Genomic DNA, 21,209 nt, shown 5'->3' on the forward strand with positions numbered 1-21,209 from the left:
CAGTACTTTATAGCTCCTGGTGTCATTGGGTAACTGGAGATTGATCATTTTCCAGTTTGTGTCTAGAAAGCTGAGCCCAGTGTGCCACACTTGTCCTGAATTTGGGGGTGTTAGGGGGCCCCCCGACCTGTCCTTCCGAGATCTCCTCTGGGGAGCGACAGCAGAAGGAACAGCCAAGGGCTCAGATGGAAGGGCCGCCCCAGGCTAGACATGCCCGGAGGGCACCCTCTCCAAGCGAGCACTAGACTCACCCAGGAATCCCTCTCGGGGCTCTTCAGGCCAGAAAAACCCTCTGGAAATGCTTGGGTTTTCACAGTTTACCTGTTTCCTCCTGGCATGTGTTTATTTGTGGACCCTAGGGATAGGCCAGGAAACACAAGGTAGAAGAGACAAAAGAGGCCTGGACAAGCAACTTTCGTCGTCTCTAAAGCAGACCTCCGAATCTAGGAAAAGAATTCCAAAGTCTCACGTTTTGTCCAGATCGCTTTTCTTGTTCCCAAGTCTTTGATTTGCACTTGGCACCGCTTTGTATTGTTTACAGATCAGATCTTGTCGTAGCTGAAATTATTATTCCCACAACTGGACCAAATTATCTGGTTTGCCCGAGTTGGGACTGTACTCTTTCCACAATCCAAGTCCCTCTGGAGAGGGGCATTTCTCAGGACTGGCCCTCCACTCGGAAGAGCTTGGCTGCTCCAGGGTCTGCGCAGAAAGCTGGGTGCTGCCCTCTGTCATAGGTCCCTGGGCTCCCAGAGCTGGAACTGATGAAAGGGAGGGTGCTGCTTGTCTTCACTGCTCCCTCCCGTGGTCCTTGCTTCTCTCTGCCCTGCCTCACCCAACCCTGGACCCCAAAGAGCGCCAGGGCGTCTCACCGGCATCCCAGAGAAGCCTGTAGAATAAGCAGTGTCCCTCGCCTCAGGGGCCAAGGACCCCCCCATGTGCCCAGCATCCTTGCCTCAGACAGGGGCCAGGGACCCCCCGAGTGCCCAGCATCCTTGCCTCAGACAGGGGCCAGGGACCCCCCGAGTGCCCAGCAGCATGTGCCCCAGACAGATGCCTCTAAAGCGTTCTCAGTGCAACAATGTGCTCATGAGGGAGGAAGCATTTGTCTTCAAGTTTCCCCACAAGAGCCAGAGACCAGGAGGGCAAAGACCCACGATCTGTTACTTGCAGAGCCTCCGGGGGGGTGGGGGCAGCAGGGTGGAGACAGCCAGGTTTGGGGAAAGGGATTCTCGTAACAGCAGGAAGAATAGAAGATTGGAAAAGCAGAAAGTCCCAAGATGTGGTCAGGGTCAGGCCCTACGAGCTGGTGCTGTGGGTCAGCTGGTCGTAAGAATTCTCTTGGCCACTGTTACTGGGCTGGGGGCTGGGTATGCCCCCTAAAGAATGTCAACAAAAAGGTCCATCAAGGACAAGTCTGAGCAGCGGGAGGGGCTGTGATGGGGTCGGGGTGCAGGCTCCATGGGACATCTGGGAGGGCTTCCCAGAGGAGCGGGTGTAAGGTGTGAACCATAGGAGCAGGAGGAGCTGGGGGAAAGGAATCACAGGAGGAAAGCGGGGACAGCAAGTGCAAAGGCCCAGAGGTGAGGGGAGAGCCCGGCTTGTCAGAGGAAGAACTGGGGGAGTGATGCGGGGGGAGGGGGCAGTCCCGGGGGCAAGCAAGGCAGAAGATGAGACGAAGGACTTCCCTGGTGTCCAGTGGTTAGAATCCACCTGCCAAAGGGGGCACAAGTTCGATCCCTGGTCCTGGTCTGGGAAGATTCCCACATTCCAGGGAGCAACTAAGGCCATGCACCGCCCCTGCTACTGAAGCCCCCGCGCACCCTAGAGCTGGTGCTGCACCCTGAGAAGTCCACGCACCTCCGGGAAGAGTAGCCCCGCTTGCCGCAGCGAGAGATCGCCCCCGCGGCAACGAAGACCCAGCACAGCCAAAAATAAATAAATAAAATAAATTTTTAGAGAAGAGAGAGATGAGATGGGCTTAGGGAAGCTCTCAGGGCTTTCTGGGGCCCAGAAGGAGACTTGGGCCGGGGGCAGTGTCACAGTCCTGGGGGCATGGCTGGCCCTTGAAACAGGCTGAACACGCAGGAGGCAGGCCCAGAACCACTTTTTCTATAATCCCTCCCGTCCCTTCCAACTCTCTTGATGACCTAGTTCTTTTTCTTCTCCTGTATGAAATCTCCTGCGTGTCCTTTAATTTCTCCTGTCAGTTGGAGGGGAAAAAAAAAAGGACTCAGGGCACTTTCATTTCCTCCAAAATAGTGTCATTTCAGTGAATCAGAACTTCAAAGTTTCCTGAGAGTTAACACTTTCCACCCCTTCCTCCCTACCAGAGCTAGCTAGATTCCAACATACCTTTTGGGGGGCAGACAATTTGACCCCCAACACGCCCCTTCCAGCCGCCTTCCACCGGCTCTCCCCCAGGGGCCGTGCCCAGCCCCCGCCCGCACCTTGCCAGCCTCTGCCCTGGATCTCATCACTGGGGGGAGCTGGGGACCCCTCCCCCCCAAGACATCCTTCTATGCCCTTTCACCTTTGGTCTCTGATACCCTTGAAGATGGCTGCACACTTGGTAAGAGAACCCCTCTGACGGTCCTGCGTGGGGTCCAGCACCTCTCTTTTGGCAGATGGAGTTTCTTGTTGCCTCTCATTTTTTTCTAAACCTTCGGGGGATTTGACTGAAACTGAATCAGAGTCCCACTTGAGATCCTGCCACAAGTGTTTTTTAAGGGCTCATCAGTCTGCCTCTTGAAGACCTGAGGTGGCAGCTGTGACGATGACCCCTGTCTTCCGAGGGCAGACCTGACGCCTGGAGCAGCCTTCAGCCGCCCAGCCCCTGCCCCGCGAAGGGGAGTAGGTGGGCACCTGGGTGTGCTCGGGACGTCTCCCAGAGGCTGCCGGGAGTGTGCCCCCCACACCAAGGGGGGCCTTGGCGGGAGCCCCACTTACTAGCCGAACTGCCTGTTGCCCTTGGCAGTTCTGCCCTGAGACCCAAGGTCATCTTGGAGTCTTCAGTCGGGGAGGGAAACAGGCGACCCTTTTGATGGCAAAGTGAGCTTCACCCTTACCTCCCACCTGGGCAACCGGGCCATAGAGTAAAGACAGAGATTGCTCAGGAAACTTGTCTGCGGGAGACCGAGGACCTGGTGTTATTTGTTCAATCAGCAAGTGTCTGCTGGGTGGCAGAGCCTCCGCTCCACGACAGGCACACGTGGGCACAGGCGGAGCCAGCATGATGCCCAGGGTGCCCTGGGGCGGGTGCCCTGGGGCAGACGAGATAAAGCCTGCCCTCCCTCAGGAGCTTGGAGAAGACGTGGGTGGAGATCACTGTGACCCCAGCCAACAGTGACGTGGGCCAGCAGGAGGGTCACGGGCAGGGCTGAGAGGAGCCGAGGAGGGAAGAAAGCAGATAAAGCATCAGGAGCAGAGGCTGGGGGCCTCAGAGGACCGACAGCAGACGGGCAGGGCAGTGGAGGGTCTGGGCAGTTAAAAGCCAGAGGCTGCACCAAAAAATACAGAGACGGCGAAGCAGACAGTGCACAGCGGATGTGTGGTTTCTGGTCTGTGCCACGCAGGCACAGCCGGTGCTCAGACGCGCTGCTGATGGAATGATGGATGGAAATTAAAAGAGTGTTGTCGGCATTTTCAGCTTTTGATTCACTCTCCGTCTCCTGCATTGTTCTGTGTTCTCTCGTAGCCTCATCGACCGAAGAGGGTACATTCAGCCCGACACCCCGCAGCCAGCCGCGCCCTCCAACGGGATGGCTGCGTATGGGGCCACACAGTCCCAGAGCGACATGGTAGGACCCGGGGCGCCCCGCGAGGGCTCCTCTCCCGCATCGGGGTTCACTGACCCGTAACGGCCGATCGCCTAGACAGCTTCCTAGGACGCGCATGGCTCAGGGAGGGAAAGGAAGCTTGAAGTGAAGGCAGTGTCCACCGAAGGGTCAGCCCACCTGCAACGGGGCTGGGTGGGGGGTCGGCTTGTTCAGGGCTGTGTGGGAGGAGCACTCACACAACATTGCCTCCAGAGACGTCTTGGACTGGAAAGCCCGCTCACCCAGAGCTGGGCTGCTGTCCAGGGCGAGGCAGAGCTGCCCAAGCAGGATGGGCCTCTGGAGAGTCCCCGAGTGCCCTGCCGTCCCCTTGCCACAGTCTGTGCCCACTCCCCCACCCCCTCTTTAAGTGTGCAGAGGGGGACTCAGGCACCAGTTCTCCCCACTTGCAGCCCAAATCTTAATCAGCCCTGCATGCCTTAGTGCAGAGACTCAGACACGCTGTTCAGGCATTGACAGCAAAAAACGGACTGGGCTGGTCTCCGGAGAGGTCCCTGTGTCGGGCATCTGTGACAGTGGAGACACATGCTTTGTTTTCACTCTGCACCTGGGAGGTGGGGCCAGGGCAGGTCTTCCCATGGGCACCTGAACTCACAGCCTGGCTGGCCTTGACCCTCAGGGCCTTCACATTCCTCAGTGGTCTGGAAGGCACGGCCTCTCCATCAGGAGCGATTCTCTCTACAGAAGTGTTTCTGGAAGGGACCCAGTGTGGCCCCCAGCGCTGTCTATAGATCTGAATCACCCACGACAGAGTCCATGACAAACAGACTGGGATGGCAGATGTGTGTTCAGAAAAGAGGCAGCAACCTTCCAGGACCTGGGGATGGAGTCCGTGTGGAGGCCTGGGAGCGGGGAGCCAGGAATGCCCCCTGCCTGTCAGCTTGGGGACAAGATGACCACACAAATCACCAACGGGAAATATCAAAGGAGGTGCCAGTTAGGGGAAATCTGATCTCAGTATGTGAACTTGGGGTCCCCTTGGATGCCTGGGGGTAGGGGAGCTGTCTTGCAGGCATCTGTGTAGAAAATTCGGGGGAGATCTGCTCCCCCATACTTAGGAAGGAATGACATGGTTTGCAGAAATTCACTTTGAAGTAGTGGAAATGTGAATCTATTTTATTTATCCTAGAAGTACTCCATTTGGCATTTAAAAAGAAAAAAAAACCATAACATGTGTCCATGTTTATCATCAGGCTATTAATCTGATTTCATCTCACAGACTGGAAGATTATTTTTTAAAATCAACATTTATTATCCTTCGCTAACTTTCTCTCTACCTGCCCCTGCCAATTCTGACCCCACCAGGTCAAATCAAGTTTCTCAATCTAATAGAATAAGAGAATAGTTTCCCAGAAACCAACACAATATTGTAAAAACAGTTATCCTTCAATTAAAAAATAAATAAATTTAATTATAAAAAATAAAATATAACCACTGGGGCCAGGGGAAGATAATAGAATAGGATGATTCTGAAAGACAGTGGAAGGAAAAACTTTGCAAACAGGCAGATTTAAGTAATACTGGACATGGTGGGGAAAGACAGAGAGTGTGGGATGTAAGATCAGAGAGCCTGGGGTCACAGTGACTGACTCAGGGCTGCGTGATGTCAGCAAGTCGATTCATCAGGAGAGCCTTAAGTTAGTAAACCATACCATGAAGAAGCGGGTAATGATGTTCACCCCCCCTCCTATCACCACTTTATAACAAAGGCCTGGCATGCAGTAGGTTGGGGCTGGTTAAACATTCCCCTGCAGGGGCTTGCTTAAAGGAAGTTCTAAACAAATATTTAGTGTGTTCCTGTCTTCTTTTCCTCATTCCTTCCTTCCCCTGATTCCATCATACCTAGAAAAGGCTCCACCCAGAGTGTGGAAGCAGGAACTAAGAGGAAAGGAGTTCTCTTTGGTGCCGTGACATGGAGTGATGGCCTCGGTAGGCTCAAATTAACCCACAGGGCTGAGAGATAGGACACGTGCATTTTGCCCACTCGACACTGTAGGCAAAGCATCTGTGTACTTTTCTGAGGACAATGAAAAGTTTTAAGACCTGAAGAAAGAATTTATAAGCTCTGAAACACGAAAAGAAAACAGCAAAATCAAAATTAATAAATGTTTAATGTCTGCGAGACCCATGAATATGTCAACTTCATTAATTGTTAAATTTAGCTTTCATTAAAATTTCATTACCTCTTAGAAATGATTTGTAGGTTGGGTTTTTCTCACTTTGTAAGAATTCCCCAGCACACATGTAATTACAGGGAAATCATTACCAAATTATAAAGCGAGTTGCTCGTAGACAGATAAATTTAAATGTTCACTGCCTTGGGGCCCCCTGCACTTCCTGTCTCGCCGTGATGCCTGTGTTGGGAGAAACCCAGGCTTCCACCGGGCTTAAGGCTGGGAGAAGTCTTTTGGGCCCCTAAGGCTCCTACCCACTGCAGGGAATGCCCCCAAAATGTCAGAACGTGTTCAGCGGAGGCTGGATCTGAAAGGTCTTTAGGGGACTAAGATGAGACATGTTGTTCATGGCCCCACAGGCCGGAAGGTGGGCCAGGAGGCAACCTGTGCTCAACCCAAGAGGGAAATGCCCAACACCCAGCGCTCACAGCGGGTGGGAGCGCCCACCACAGAGGTGCTCAGGCTGGGGGAGTTAGCACCCCCGGCGATGGGAGACCGAGGAGTCAGCGCTGGCGGAAGGGCTCAGGAGTCCTTCCGGTGCAGAGCCTGTCATCCCGGCTGCGGCGCCATCACTGCGCCAGATAACCTTCCATTCCTCTGTGCATTTATAGGCCACTCGGGCACTAGAGCATGAGCCTTTTTATTATTTTCGTTGTTCTTTATGGCTCCTGTGGTGTATGTGCCATGTTAACGGGAGTAAGGGGAGAGGAGACAGCTCTGAATGGGCAAGGCTGGCCCCAAGCAAAACACGAAGGCTGACGTGTCTCTGCCCCACCCTCCTCCCTCCAGTTCCTTCATGTTCACTCGGCATAGTGTTCACCGAACCCCACACCTCAGCGGCTCGGAGCATTACCACGTGCCCTTCCAAGGCTTTCATATAACTCACACTGGCCTTCTGAGGCTACTACTGATTTTATCCCCATTTTACAGACTAATAAACAGAGGCACAGAGGACTTCGGTCAACTTGCCCAATTTAGACATCACACTTTGACCCCAGCAGTTCACGCTCTCAAGCCTACACTTTGCTACGCTGGGGCCGTCAATCCCGACTGTGTGCAGGGTGACTTTCTCCCATATGCTTACCGACTCCAAATCCCATTACCCTCAGCCTCTCTCCTCTGTCAATATCTACTCCTAGGAAAAGATCTGTTTTCAATCATCTATACATTGAAGGGAATTTAAGTCAAATTTCAGGGATATATGGATTTTAATTGTGGATGAAAGATCTTGTCCTCTATTCAGTTCAGTTGCTCAGTCGTATCCAACTCTTTGGAACCCCATGGACTGCAGCACGCCAGGCTTCCCTGTCCATCACCAACTCCTGGAGCTTGCTCAAACTCACGTCCATCACGTTGGTGATGCCATCCAACCATCTCATCCTCTGTCATCCCCTTCTCCTCCCACTTTCAATCTTTCTCAGCATCAGTAAATTCTTCGCATCAGGTGGCCAAAGTATTGGAGTTTCAGCTTCAGCATCAGTCCTTCCAATGAATATTCAGGACTGATTTCCTTTAGGATGGATTGGTTGGATCTCCTTGTAGGTCAAGGGACTCTCAAGAGTCTTCTCCAGCACCACAGTTCAAAAGCATCAGTTCTTCAGTGCTCAGCTTTCTTTATAGTCCAACTCTCACATCCATACATGACTACTGGAAAAACCATAGCTTTGACTAGACAGACCTTTGTTGGAAAAGTAATGTCTCTGCTTTTTAATATGCTGTCTAGGTTGGTCATAACTTTTCTTCCAAGTAGCAAGCGTCTTTTAATTTCTGGCTGCAGTCACCATCTGCAGTGATTTTGAAGCCCAAGAAAATAGTCTGTCACTGTTTCCACTGTTTCCCCATCTATTTGCCATGAAGTGATGGGACCAGAAGCCATGATCTTAGTTTTCTGAATGTTGAGTTTTAAGCCAACTTTTTCACTCTCCTCTTTCACTTTCATCAAGAGGCTCTTTAGTTCTTCTTCACTTTCTGCCATAAGGGTGGTGTCATCTGCATATCTGAGGTTATTGATATTTCTCCCAGCAATCGTGATTCCAGCTTGTGCTTCATTCAGCCCAGAGTTTCTCAGAATGTACTCTGCATTTAAGTTAAATAAGCAGGGTGACAATATACAGCCTTGATGTACTCCTTTCCTGATTTTGAACCAGTCTGTTGTTCCATGTCCAGTTCTTACTGTTGCTTTTTGACCTGCATACAGATTTCTCAGGTGGGAAATCCTCGTGTCCTCTATTAAAAGCATTTTAATAGACTTCCCTGGTGGCTCAGATTGTAAAGAATCTGCCTGCAATGCAGGAAACCCAGGTTTGATCCCTGGGTCGGGAAGATCCCCTGGAAAAGGGAATAGCAACCCACTCCAGTATTCTTGCCTGGAGAATTCCACGGACAGAGGAGCCTGGCAGGCTATACAGTCCATGGGATCAAAAAGAGCTGGACACGACTGAGCGACTAACAGTTACTTCCTTACTAAAAGCATTTCAAGCAATAATAATAATAACTGAATTAATACTGGTTGTTCAGCACTATATCCCCATTGTCTAGACTAGTTCCTATGGTAGTTGGAGTCAGTCAGTGTTGGTTAAATGAAAGAAGGAAAGAGAGAGATGGATTGCTATGTGCCAGGCACTGGGTTAAGTGCTTTGCATGTATTATCATCTCGTTGAATCCTCACAGAACCACCTAATGTGAGTATTCTAATCACCCCTTTGATGAGACTGAGATTCAGGGATGCCTAGTTTGTGAAATAGCTAACCAGTGGGTAAGCTGATATTTCGTCCGTAGAAGTCCGACTCCTTAAAGTACTCTTCTTAACTATGTTCCAAAGTATCCCAGGTGCGTGGTCTTCTTATGGGACAGAGTGTCATGAAGGCTCCTCCCAGGGCAGGGAAACCACTCCGCCCAGGCCTTCCATGCAGAAGGATGATAAATCTGCTGTGGTCGGTCACAAAACCAGCGAGGGACTGAAGGCAACCTCTCCATAATCGGACCTGAAACTTGACCAAGCAAAAATCTATGAAGCTTCAGCCTCTCCTCTGTTACAAATGACAGTCGTAACCAATGACACATTAGCTCTTTTTTTCCTCCCCCAAGCATGAACCAATTTACAGTACTTTAGTCTTAAGTGTTGACACTTTGTCCAGGTAGAAACATCAATGCCAAATGAGTTATTGACCTAGTCCAAGGGTGATCTCCACTGTTAAACTGCTCAGAGTTCATTCATTTTCTTGGATCTGAAAGTTACCATTTTTCATCAAACTGGGACATTTTGCCTATTATGTCTTCAATTTATTAATTTATTTATTTTGCCTTATCTCATTTTCTCTCCTGGGACTCCAATTACTCCTATGTTAAACCATTTGATGACATTGCCCCAAAGGATAAGTCCCTGAGGCTCTGTGCATTTTTCTTCAAACTTTCTATCTCAGTTCTTCAAATTAGATAATTTCTTTTGATCTACCTTCATGTTCAGTGATTCTTTCTCCTGCCCCCTCCAAATACTGTTAAGTGAATGCAGAGAATTTTTCACTTTGGTTATTATACTTTTTAGTTCTAGAGTTTTCTTTTGGTTCTTTTAATTTCTCTGCTGAATTTTATTTCGGTACTGAGATTCCTTATCTGTTTACTCATTGAAGCCATATTTTTGTATAATATTTGAACATTATTATACTGCTTAAAGTCTGTATCTGCTAAACATATCTGGGCTACCTTGGGTTTGGTGTCCACTTTTTTCCTTAACCCTAGATTACATTTTTCTATTTATTTATATGTGTATTGATATTTTATTGAATACATTTTGGATAGTATATTTGTAGAGACTAGATTTTGTTGTCTTCTGAAGAGTGTTGATCCTTGTTTTAGCAAGCAGGTCAGTTAGTGGCTAATCAGCTTGAACTTGTACAGGTGTGATTTATATTTTGTTAATGCAGATTTATGGGCAGTCCAAGATGTTTCTCAGGCCCTCTAATTTGAGTGAGCTCAGCCTCCAAATTCTGTCTCTTCCAAAGACCTGGTCAGGGTTTGACTTCTCCATCATTAGGGGTGGTCCTGGGTCTCCGTTTAGGGTATGAGTCTTACTCCTAAGGTGCAGCCTTCTGAATGCCCTAGCTGGATGCCAGGCATGTTAACAAGGTTTGGGGGATGTTAATGTGATCAGTGGTCCCAGGCACTCTTTTTCTTAGCTTCCACTATCTATGTGCCTCTCAGCCTCATTGCAGCTGCCATCTCATTGGCTTTAGGGGAAGGGGGACAGGAGAGAGGACTCATCTTGCACATGGGCAGCACGGCTGCTGGCTACAGACTTGCGGGGGTGACCCTCACTGGCATCTCGCCCCCTTCTCTGCACAGCATCCTCTTCTGCGATGCCCTGCCCTACAGATCCAGCCGCTTAAGCTTCTGACAATCTGATCTCTGCTTTCTCTACTCAGAATAACTTCTGTATTCTGTTCAGCCTATACCATGGTGGGAAAATTCTCCCCAAGGAAAGGGCTGCTTGACTGTGGAGCTCGCCTGTGAGTTTCTTCCCTTTCAGGGATCGCAGCCTTGCATTGTCTGTTGTGCCCTGTTGAAAAATGTTTGCCTCCCATATTTTGGCCAGTTTTGTATACATCCTGTACACAGAAGGGTTACTAGCCCAGTAGAGGTTATCCACTATCCCTGGGAATAGAAGCCTTATCTCTGTGATCAGAGGACACTTCGCAGCCAACACTGCCATATTCCCCAGACACACAATTTTGTGCTCCATTCCATCAACAGTAAATACTGATTTAGCTGTGGAACATGATTGCTCTGACCTAGAAGTATTTCTAGTGCTCACCTAGAAAGGAGGAACATTTGGAGACTTTATATTTAGCACCAGACTTGGCATGTTCCTTTGCAGAGAGATTCTAGGTGTCTCAGGCCAAATTTTTGCCAGTTGTTTTGTTATTAAAGTCTAGATCAGAAAGGCATTTCTCAAATGATAGGAAAAGTGCTCCCAGGGAAATTGCACTATTTCAGAAGGTGAAGGTAAAGGCTTCAAGTCTTAGAAAAACATACTGATGTTGCAGGGCTGGAGAATCAGGTAAATATTGACAGATACCTGTCATCAGAGTACCCACTGAGGTCTAACTGAGCGTCTCAAAAATGGGACAATTCACTGTTAACTTACCATCTCACATAATTGGGAATGGAGATGGTTAGTTAGTACCTAAGTGATCTTCCCTCTACTACAGATTCCCAAGGAGGAAAACATAAGAGAAGTGATGCAGTGACATCTAAAGTATTAAAATGATGCATGTGACCCAAGTGTAGCCCTTGTTATACGAACACCAGTGAATTTCTAGGAGCCCATGCTAGAATTTCATGCACATAACCCCAGGGCCAACTGAAGATCATATTTTCATTATTCCTACTTTCCCTATTATTGACATTTATTATTACCTTATTTTAGCATGCATATCTCACTTGATTGTCAAATAATTTAAGTTCTATATTACATCAGGGTCGTAGCTTGTTTAAAGCTGGCACTTGTAGCTACAAAGATTCTTTCAGATCATATGCTAAACACAAAGATAGTAACATAGTACATAACTGTTGGACTATTTTTTTTTTAATCATTTGCTATATTTACTTAAACTCATTTTTATTTTTTTATAAATTTATTTTTTAATTGAAGGATAATTGCTTTACAGAATTTTGTTGTTTTTCTGTCAAACCTCAACATGAATCAGGCATAATTAACCTCACTGTTAAATTCCCTTCATCCAATATCAAAACAAATTAAAGCTGGCAGTTGCAAGATTCGTTAAGCTGGTCTCACAGGAGACCTCTCTGTGTATAGTCTGAAAGTTCAAATATGATAGAGAAAAATAACTTGAGCAAACATAAATGATAATGTTTTAAAAGAGAATAAAAATGAAGAACTCCTCCTAAACTACATTTTAGGTGAATTTTAGAAACTGATAGTGTTTTTATTAAAGTAAATGAGCATTCATAAGACCCCAGAACACAGCTTCACAGCCAAGCAGAAATAACCAGTGCCTGATGCTAATACTTTTGACAGAATTGGAGCAAAAGAAGTAAATAATTTCCTTTATTCTTAATTCTTATGGGAGACCATCTAGAAAACTCCTAGCTTTGGGAGTATTTAATCTGTTTGCTAGGTTTATTTCAGACAAGAAGTCAGCCAGAGTAAAATAACATGTATGCCAGCAAGAGCAATTTTATTTGAAAATCTGCAGAAACAAAAATAACTTATCTCTATGGTATTTTAAACCGTAACATTAGTGATAATGTGTGTGACATCTGAACATCTGAAATGATACAGTTCTTTGCAAGTTAAATGCCAGCGCTTCGTTTAGACAGTAAATCAGCCAGCTGTCAGGGGCTTCCTGCAACCACAGCAAATGTTCCAGCACTCCGGACAGGATTAGTTTTATGCTGCCGACGGAAGGGTCTGCCCATAGACATTCTCACAAGCAGTCAGGTTTCTATTCTATTAGTAGTCAGCATTTGGATGATTTTTGGCCTAAAAAAAAAGTGGCAATTTCATAGGGTTCAACCTAGTATTTCATAAATGTCAACCTTTAAAGTGTTTTTTTGGAATGAAAGCAGGAGTTTCTCAATTTCCTCTTCTTGATGATGGATTGTCACTGTCCAATCTCTGGCTGCTTGGTTGTTTTTCCTTAAGATTATATAACTGGTTAGATACATTGAAATATACCTCATGGCTTCTTGGTGTTAATGCTGGACTATCAGCCCTACTCCAAGGAGTGAGAGAAAAAAGTAAGCAGGGATGGCTCCCTCTACTGGTTGAAGATAAGAGTCCTCAGATAAACAGCCAGCAAGGCGGGTTGGTGGCGTAAAAAGGTCAGAAAAAAGAGTTGCTGAGTTCAGTCGCTCAGTCGTGTCCGACTCTTTGCGACCCCATGGACTGCAGCACCCCAGGCCTCCCTGTCCATCGCCAACTCCCGGAGTTTACTCAAACTCATGTCCATTGAGTCGGTGGTGCCAGAGGGAGGGGAAGGAAAACAGACAAAGAGAGAAGAGGGGGAATGAAGTGGGCGGGAAGTCAACAGAGGAAAAGATGGAGAAGGAAAGAGGAGGAGAGAGTTGGTAAAACCAGAGAGAAAGAAATTAAATAGAAAAATCAACAGGAAATGGGCCAATAAGGATTAGAAACAAAGGTAAAAAAGGCAGAGATGTAAGGACATTTTTTCATGGATCATCTTCACAGTAACCCTGAAAATATTGGCCATTTTCTCCCTTGAAGTTCTCACACAGGAATTACAACCATGAAAGTTTATCAGCCCATTCTCCTTGGGATTCTGGCAGTGTGCACCATGAGGAAAAGGCTGGGTTTTTCTTTCTTAAATCAGGTATCCCCTAGTCATCGAGTTTCTTCTAAGAAGATGCTCAAAACATGCAAAGTTAATATCATGAGAATTATGAATTCCACTGGGGAGAGGCATCACGCTCTCCTTGATTGGAACCCATGTTAGTACCCTATTATATGCCAATAGGAAATTTATACGGACAATATCCTATGGAAGAAAGCCTGGTCCCTGGGCACCCCCAAATGGGAATTGGTCTTCTAAACAGAAGTCAGTTTGAATGTGGCAAACGGTTTTCAAAGTCATGGGTTACAGCAGGATTTAGACACTAAGGTTCAAGCAGATCCCAGCAATGAGAGTGTGTGTGCTCAGTGATAGAGGCTGGCCACAAGGGAAACTGGGGGAGGGGACAGAGAGTAAGTTCATCATTAACATGAAAGCAGTCCCCATAGCAAGGGAAATAGCCACAACAGGCTCCGGGAGACAGTCATCTTTTAAAATATTTAAACAAATCCCTGTAGAAGAGGTGATTACGTCAGATAATACAAATACAAGTCAGCATTCAATGTATGACAAAACCCACTGCAATGTTGTGAAGTAATTAGCCTCCAACTAATAAAAATAAAAAAAATAATAAAAAAACAGTCATTTTGAAAAGACTTGTGACATTTCGGTTTTTGAAAAAAATTAAATGGTTTAGGTGACATGTTTTCTTTCACATATTGAAGTCCTTAAGCTTCACCCCTGGAAAATCAGAGAGCACTTTCAGCATGAGGTTGAGCACAGATTGGCTGCAGTTTTAACATGTTGTGGGTTTGGCCACAGGAAAGCATCAATAGACATATGCAGGAACGACCCAGGTTTGGAGGCACCTGAGTCATGCAATCTGAAGCTCTTTTGAAGAGAAAGAAACCAACTTGCAAAACAAAACAAGTAAGGCCTTGGAAAACACGCAAACAAGAGGCCCTGAACTTAAGCTCATAGCTTCAGAGTAAACCACCTCCTGGTGTTGCCTAGCAAGGGATCGATGCCCAAGGTACAAAAGAAGCCAAGACTGTGGCACCGGTTTTTGAAGAAAGAAAGAACTTTATTGAAAGGTTGACCCTCAAGGAGACAGGACTCAAATCTGTCTCCTCCATCCAGCTTTGGCGCGAAAATGAAAGGGGTTGGGAGAATTTCAAACTTGGAAGCTGGTCGATTGGTCTTGAGTCAGCCCACACAAGCCGCGAGTGCTGTTGGAAACCAGGTTTTCTTTATTGAAGGACTTCTCGAGTCCTACAGGCCTCCAGTGGCAACGGTTCTGTAGGTTCCATAAACTGAAGGTTCCTGGTTCCAGGGTCAGCCCGGAGACATGGGGTCCCATTGTGCATATGCACAGCGCTGTCTCTGTAAATATTTTCTTTGATTAAATCAACAATCTATTTAAGCAGGCAAAACCAGTTTAAGTTGGTGCTGTTTCGCAGGTATCTCGTCTAAGTCAGCATAGGGCTGCTTTAGGTAAACTCTCAGAGGACCCCTCAAACTTCACATTAACTTCCCAGTGAATATGAACTGTCCAGAGCTTAACAGACCACAGTTGGCAACCTTTTCATCCCAGGGTTTTCTGATGGATGTCCATGAGCTCTGCTGCGCAGCATGGCTGGAAAGGCATGACCAGGGAAGGGAAAAGGCGCCTGACGGGAGAGACAGGAAGGAAGAGGTAAAGAGATTGGGGAGCCCGCCTCTCCCCTTGTGCCACTTGACCTTGGATATTTCCTCCAGCTCAGACCTCTGACATATTTTCCTGTGAGTCTGGAAGAGGTAGTCACAAGTACTTGGACTGATCCCTAAAACAGAATTTGCCAATCAGTTTTCAATGTTTTAATAAAAGGCTTTCTTCAGGTCCACAGAGACGAGCAAATCTAGTCGGAATTTTATCTTTCTCAAGATCTGGGGGTGTTGTGGGGACAGAGGTTTTAGGATTAATGAGGGCTTTCCAGAAAGAAAAGTTGAGAACCAGATTCCATCATCCAGAAAGTGGCCTGACTCGGGCAGCATCTCAGCCCCGGGGTCTCAGGCAGGGGGCGGCCAGCTCAGAGGCCGAGTTTGAGCTCTAGGAAACAGAGGCGGCACGGAAGCTGAGCCGTCGCCATCAGCCAGGACACTAGTGGAATTTTTCATAACATGTTCTTTGCAAAGCATAATATATCCAGAACCCCAGCATAGTTTCCAGGAGATGAATGTTTCATCAGGAAGGTTGCCCGTCCCTGCCTCTGCTCTGTCAAGAATGAGCCGATGTGCTGAACGGAACTGACAGCGTTGGAGACCGTGAGGGGCCCCGAGCTGTCTGCCTCCCCGACAGCCACACGGCTCAGCACGCCCCAGTGGCCAGGGTCCCTGCCCCAAGCTGCAGCTCCCCTCAGGAGCAGAGAAAGCTGCACCCACTGCGTAAGTGCTGCTTTGGCAAAAGGTTCAGGTGATGAGTGGGGATGCAGACGCTAAAGGGCTCAACGCCTGACAGTCAGCCCCTTTCTAGCACTTTTTTGTGGCATTTCTGTCTCATCCGAGTAGCCCCTCCACCCCTCTTTTTCAAGTTCCCTTGGCTGGGATGAAGCCATGATAGAAAAGCCAGGCCCTTGCCTGAGATTTGCTTTCCCTTCTTAAAGCTCCATCGTGAGCCCTATTCTTGTCTGGAAGTGAGGTCTTTGAACTTCTGAAACCTGCAAATTCTGTAGTGACTGTGTCTCTTCTCTCCCCCTCATGGAGGGTGGGGGACCAGCTCGGGGATGGCCCACCACTCGTGATTTTAGAAAGAATCCCATTTGGCTAGGAAGGACACACACACACACTGGAGCAAAAGAATAAAAGAACTGTGACTTCAGGAGAAACTCTTTTTTCCCCCTGAAGCCTGTGTTTTGCCTGATCTGAGTGGCTTCTGTGAACGGAGGTTGAGTGAGTTATGGCAGTTCTAGTTGTGTCTCTGGGCAGGAAGAAGGCAAAGCTCCTCCTTCACAAAGCTGCGAGTACGTGATTCGACGGTAACTCTGGAGTTCAAATGAAGGGAGTGGGGATGATAGACAAGCAATATTTATTAAGCACCTGCTAGCTGTCCAGTGTGCAGTGGTGGAAAGGGGTTTGCAGTCAGACAATGCTGGTCCCAAATCCCAACCCATCGCCTACTTTCATCCGTAAAGTCTTGAAGAAGGCGCCCACTCACATGAGATGCATATGTAAAGAGGAGAAATGTGTTTGTTGCACGAGCTTCCGCAGAGGTAGAGTGGAGTGCCTGGCTTCCTGCTTGAAATGTTAACAGGATACACTCCCCTAATAGCCACACTTGCTCCTGAAACGCACTGAGTCATCACACAGATTCAAGTTCAAGATCTCCAGTCATGAGAAGTCTCTTCTAGCTACTCTGAAACTTGCCCACAGCTCAAGGGAAGGGTTTCAGAGGTATCAGAGACCCACATTCCCCCTGCTAGAAATGTGTTCCCACGATTTCCTTTGCTCAACAGGATTAAGATTTAAGAACGTTTAAAAGAAAATGAAATATTTTGTAAAATGCTGGCATTCTCTTTCACAGAGTTTAAAAAACAAAAACAAAAACCACAGCTCAGTTAATGGTTCTTGAAGCTGATGAAAACTTAGCAGTGAGGAATTTTCAGGCTTTTACAAATAGTGTGATCAGGCCCTCAGGGGCTTCTGTTGTCCTTGTATTTTTCTTTTTGTGTGTGTGGCACAATATACATACATAAAATGCTCCATTTTAACCATGTTTAAGTGTGCGATTCAATGGCATTAAGCACATTCACATTGTTATCCAACCCTCACTACCATTCATCTCCAGAACGCTTTTCTTCTTGCAAAGCAACACTCAATACATCAAAGGGAAACTCCCCAACCCTTTCCCTGTAGACCCCAGAAGCCCCCATCCTACTAGACTCCTCAAGGTGCCTCCTATAAGTGGATTCATACAGTAGTTTTCCTTTGTGTCTGGCTTATGTCACTGAGGTTGATGTCTTCAAGGTTCATCCACGTCACACTATGTGTCGGAATGTCCTTCCTTTTTACAGCTGAAGAATACTCCATGTCTGCATCAGTCAGTCAGTCAGTCAGATCAGTCACTCAGTCATGTCCAACTCTTTGTGACCCCATGGACTGAAGCACTCCAGGCTTCCCTGTCCTTTGCCAACTCCCGGAGCTTACTCAAACTCATATCCATCGAATCGGTGATGCCATCCAACCATCTCATCCTCTGTCGTCCCCTTCTCCTCCTGCCCTCCATCTTTCCCAGCATTAGGGTCTTTTCCAATGAGTCAGTTCTTCGCATCAGGTAGCCAAAGTATTGGAATTTCAGCATCAGTCCTTCCTGTGAACATTCAGGACTGATTTCCTTTAGGACTGACTGGTTAGATCTCCTTGCAGTCCAAGGGACTCTCAAGAGTATTCTCCAACACCACAGTTCAAAAGCATCAGTTCTTCAGCACTCAGCTTTGTAGTCCAACTCATACATGACTATTGGAAAAACCATAACTTTGACTAGACGGACCTTTGTTGGCAAAGTAATGTCTCTCCTTTTTAATACGCTGTCTAGGTTGGTGATAGCTTTTCTTCCAAGGAGCATCTTTTTATTTCATGGCTGCAGTCACCATCTGCAGTGATTTCGGAGCCCCCCCCCCCAAATAAAGTCTCTGTTTCCACTGTTTCCCTATCTATTTGCCATGAAGTGATGGGACCAGAAGCCATGATCTTAGTTTTCTGAATGTTGAGCTTAAAGCAACTTTTTCACTCTCCCCTTTCACTTTCATCATGTCTGCATAGACCACATCTTGTTTATCCTTTCTTCTGTTGATGGACACTTAACTTCCACCTTTTGGCTATTGTGAATAATGCTGCTGGGAACATGGGTGTACAGGCCCTGGGGGCAGGGGGGGTTGTTGTTGTTTTGTTTTTCAGTTTTTTTTTTTACTGTTGTGTTTTTTGGTTTTTTGCTGTTGTGTTTTGGTGGGGTTTTTTTGCTTGTTTGTTTTTTTGTTTGTTTGTTTGCTGTGCTGGGGTTTAGTTGCAGCATGCCAGATCTAGTTCCCTGACCAGGGATAGAACCTAGGCCCCCCTGCATTGTGAGCAAGCACAGAGTCAACCACTGGACCAGGAGGGAAGTGCCAGGGGCCTGTATTTGTAAAACAATGTGGGTAAACCGGTTTTCAGCATAGGAGCCGCATGGACCTCAGCCCACTGGCAGGTGCCAAAGCCTGTGCTTCTGTCCCCGGGGTTGTTTTTAAGTTAGGGCCTGCCTGCAAACAGGGGCCGGAGCATCCAGCCTGCGGCGGCTGGGACCCTCCACCCCAGGTCCCCGTGGGTGACTGTTAGTTTGAGCGGCTATTCCGATTCCAGGAGTCTCCACGTGGAGCCGGGCTGCTGCGCACGCTCTCCGCCGTCTGACCCAGATGTCACTAACGGGTTTCTCTCTCTCTCGCATCCCGCCCCCTCCTGCCCTCTGTGTCCCCTTCCCCCTCCACCCCCACCCCCTTGCCACCTCTCGCCTCCTCTTTGCTGGCCCCCTGCCGCTCTCCAGTGCGACCAAGACCAGTGCATTCAGAGCACCAAATTCGTTTTGCAGGCCGCGGCCACGCCCCTGCTGCAGAGTGAGCCCAGCCTCACCAGCGACGAGCTGCACCCGCCCGGGAAGCCGGGCCTGGGCACGCCCTGCGCCAGCCTGACGCTCGGGCCGCCCACGCCGCCCTCCTCCATGCCCAACCTCGCCGCCGAGGCCGCGCTCACAGACATCCTGCCCCTGAAAGACGAGCACGTGGCCCACCAGTTCCTGACCCCGGACGAGGCGCCCTCGCCACCCACGATGCTGGCGGGCAGCCCGCTGGCTCACAGCCGCACCATGCACGTGCTGGGCCTAGCCAGCCAGGACTCCCTACACGAGGACTCGGTGCGCGGCCTGGTGAAGCTCAGCTCCGTGTGATCGCCGGGCCCCGGCCCGCCCAGGGGATGCTGCCCACCGTGGGAGCGGCAGACCCGGCGCCCTCACCACGATCCCCCACCGTGTGACCCAGTGCGCGGGTGGCCAGCGCAGCTGTAAGCCCTGGGGTAGGAAGACCCCTCCTTGGGAGAGAAATCAGAGGGCCCAGGCGGGCAGGACCTCAAAGGCTGACAGCTTGGTTTCATTTGAATTTTCTTCCCCACCCTGACCGGCTTTGCTAACAATGAAAATAGAGACCTGACTATTTTCAGGTGTTTGGAATATGAAGGGTGGGCCGTGGGGGAGGGAGACAGCCTCGGGAGCTCCCCCCACCCCCACCCCCAGCAGAGTCTGGGAGGAGAGGGGGGCCCCTGGGGGGCTCCTCTTGCTGCTCTGGACCAGGTAACAGAAGGTTTGGGACCCTTGTGGCCGGACTGAGGTTGAACTTAAGTGTTATGCTACTAATATCTGAAATAGACATGCCATTCCATTTGTTAATTTAAAAAAGGGAAAAAAAAACCCGACCAGATGTGGACTGCATGCCACGCTCCAGTCTGTGCTCGGTGGTGATGGTATTGGAAAGGAACTGCTGCTGCTTTTCTTTCTTGGTTTTTTTTTTTTTTTTTTAATTTCGTGAATTCTCAAGTGCTGTTTTATGGGAAGACGGTGCAACAGACCAAGGCTAATGGACCTTGCCATCCTCGCCAGCTTCTTCAGCTTAATTCTACATGAGTAGGTGGCGCCTGGGCTGCGGAGGGGCGGGTTTTATCCTATCCAGTATCAGTTAACCTTCTGTTTAGTAGTTAACCTGAGGTGTTGTGTTGCACACACCCACCGCCGCAATCTTCACCTCCTTGTGTGACCAAATTCCTGTGGACAGCCAATAAAATGACGTCCTCTGTTATTTTGGATCTGTGTACAGTTATCCTTCTCAGCTGACGTGACACCACCACCACCCAGACGGCCTGCAGAGAGTGCGGTTTTACTGAAGCAGTTCTAGTGAGGAATGGTCCCCAGTCAAAAAACCAGCTCCTTGAATTGTGGGGGATTCATGGGATGATGGGGCTTTCCTGGTGGCTCAGGTGGTAAAGAATCTGCCTGCAATGCGGGAGACCTCAGTTTGATCCCTGGGTTGAGAAGATCCCCTGGAGGAGGAAATGGCAACCCACTCCAGTATTCTTGCCTGGAGAATTCCATGGACAGAGGAGCCTGGCGGGCTACAGTCCTTGGGGTCACAAAGAGTTGGACACGACTGAGTGACTAACGCTGTAGCGGAATTTGCTCCCCTTTAACAGGTTGGACCACGATAGCATATCTATGGCCAGTTATGGGGAGAGGGCTCAGAGAGAAGCTGGGCTGGGGGCGTCTGCTCTGCCCTGGGCTGTGTTTGAGTGTTGCCAGAGCTCAGGGTAACTTGAGATCCTGGTAAAGCTGTCAAGAGAGAGGAGGAGAAACTGGCTTATTTTAGGCAGGGATCATGTCGACTGTCATTCTTATTCAGACACTAGTCAGAATGGAATTAAGAAAATTACTGCTTCATTCAGGTTTGTGTATCATCTAGAAGGGAATGCACCAGCTCTGCATTTAGGAGGGAAGCCACTTTGCAGGGACTAAACCCCCTTCTGTCCTTTCCAGATGATAAACCCAACAAGCAAACCTACTCGAGTTCAAAGTTGTGCTCTTGCTCCTCACAGCTGTATGAAAGCAGGATGCACTGATCATTGATACCAGAAGCCCTGGATGATTTGCACTGATGGAAAAGGGCTGTTTCTCCTGAGAAAGAGTTGCCCTTTTATAGAAGAAAAACAGGAAAGAGGAAAGAAATAGAGAAGCACAATTTCAAGTCTTCTTTGGAATAAAGTCATTTGTTCATAGGTAAAAAAAAATAATCTATGCTGAAAATAGCTGCAGCCAGTGAGTTCGCTTCTAGATGATACATGAG

General features: G+C 48.3%; 1 protein-coding gene across 5 annotated transcripts in view; it reads left to right on the forward strand.

Annotated features, from left to right (window-relative positions):
• ZDHHC14 (zinc finger DHHC-type palmitoyltransferase 14) overlaps positions 1-20,171 on the forward strand; it is a 277,992-nt gene extending 257,821 nt beyond the window's left edge. For 2 of the 5 annotated variants that reach the window (XM_043456944.1, XM_043456943.1), the window contains exons 8-9: positions 3,698-3,800; positions 18,872-20,171. In XM_043456944.1, coding sequence (XP_043312879.1) covers positions 3,698-3,800; positions 18,872-19,270 — 502 coding nt within the window. In that variant the 3' untranslated portion in view covers positions 19,271-20,171. Of the gene's footprint in view, positions 1-3,697; positions 3,801-14,914; positions 17,466-18,871 lie in introns of those variants that run through there. The other 3 variants (XM_043456946.1, XM_043456945.1, XM_043456947.1) reach the window with 2 other exon arrangements.
• The last annotated feature ends 1,038 nt before the right edge of the window (positions 20,172-21,209 follow it).

The sequence above is a fragment of the Cervus canadensis genome, chromosome 33 (assembly GCF_019320065.1).
Source record: "Cervus canadensis isolate Bull #8, Minnesota chromosome 33, ASM1932006v1, whole genome shotgun sequence".
In the NCBI taxonomy this organism is placed as follows: domain Eukaryota; kingdom Metazoa; phylum Chordata; class Mammalia; order Artiodactyla; family Cervidae; genus Cervus; species Cervus canadensis.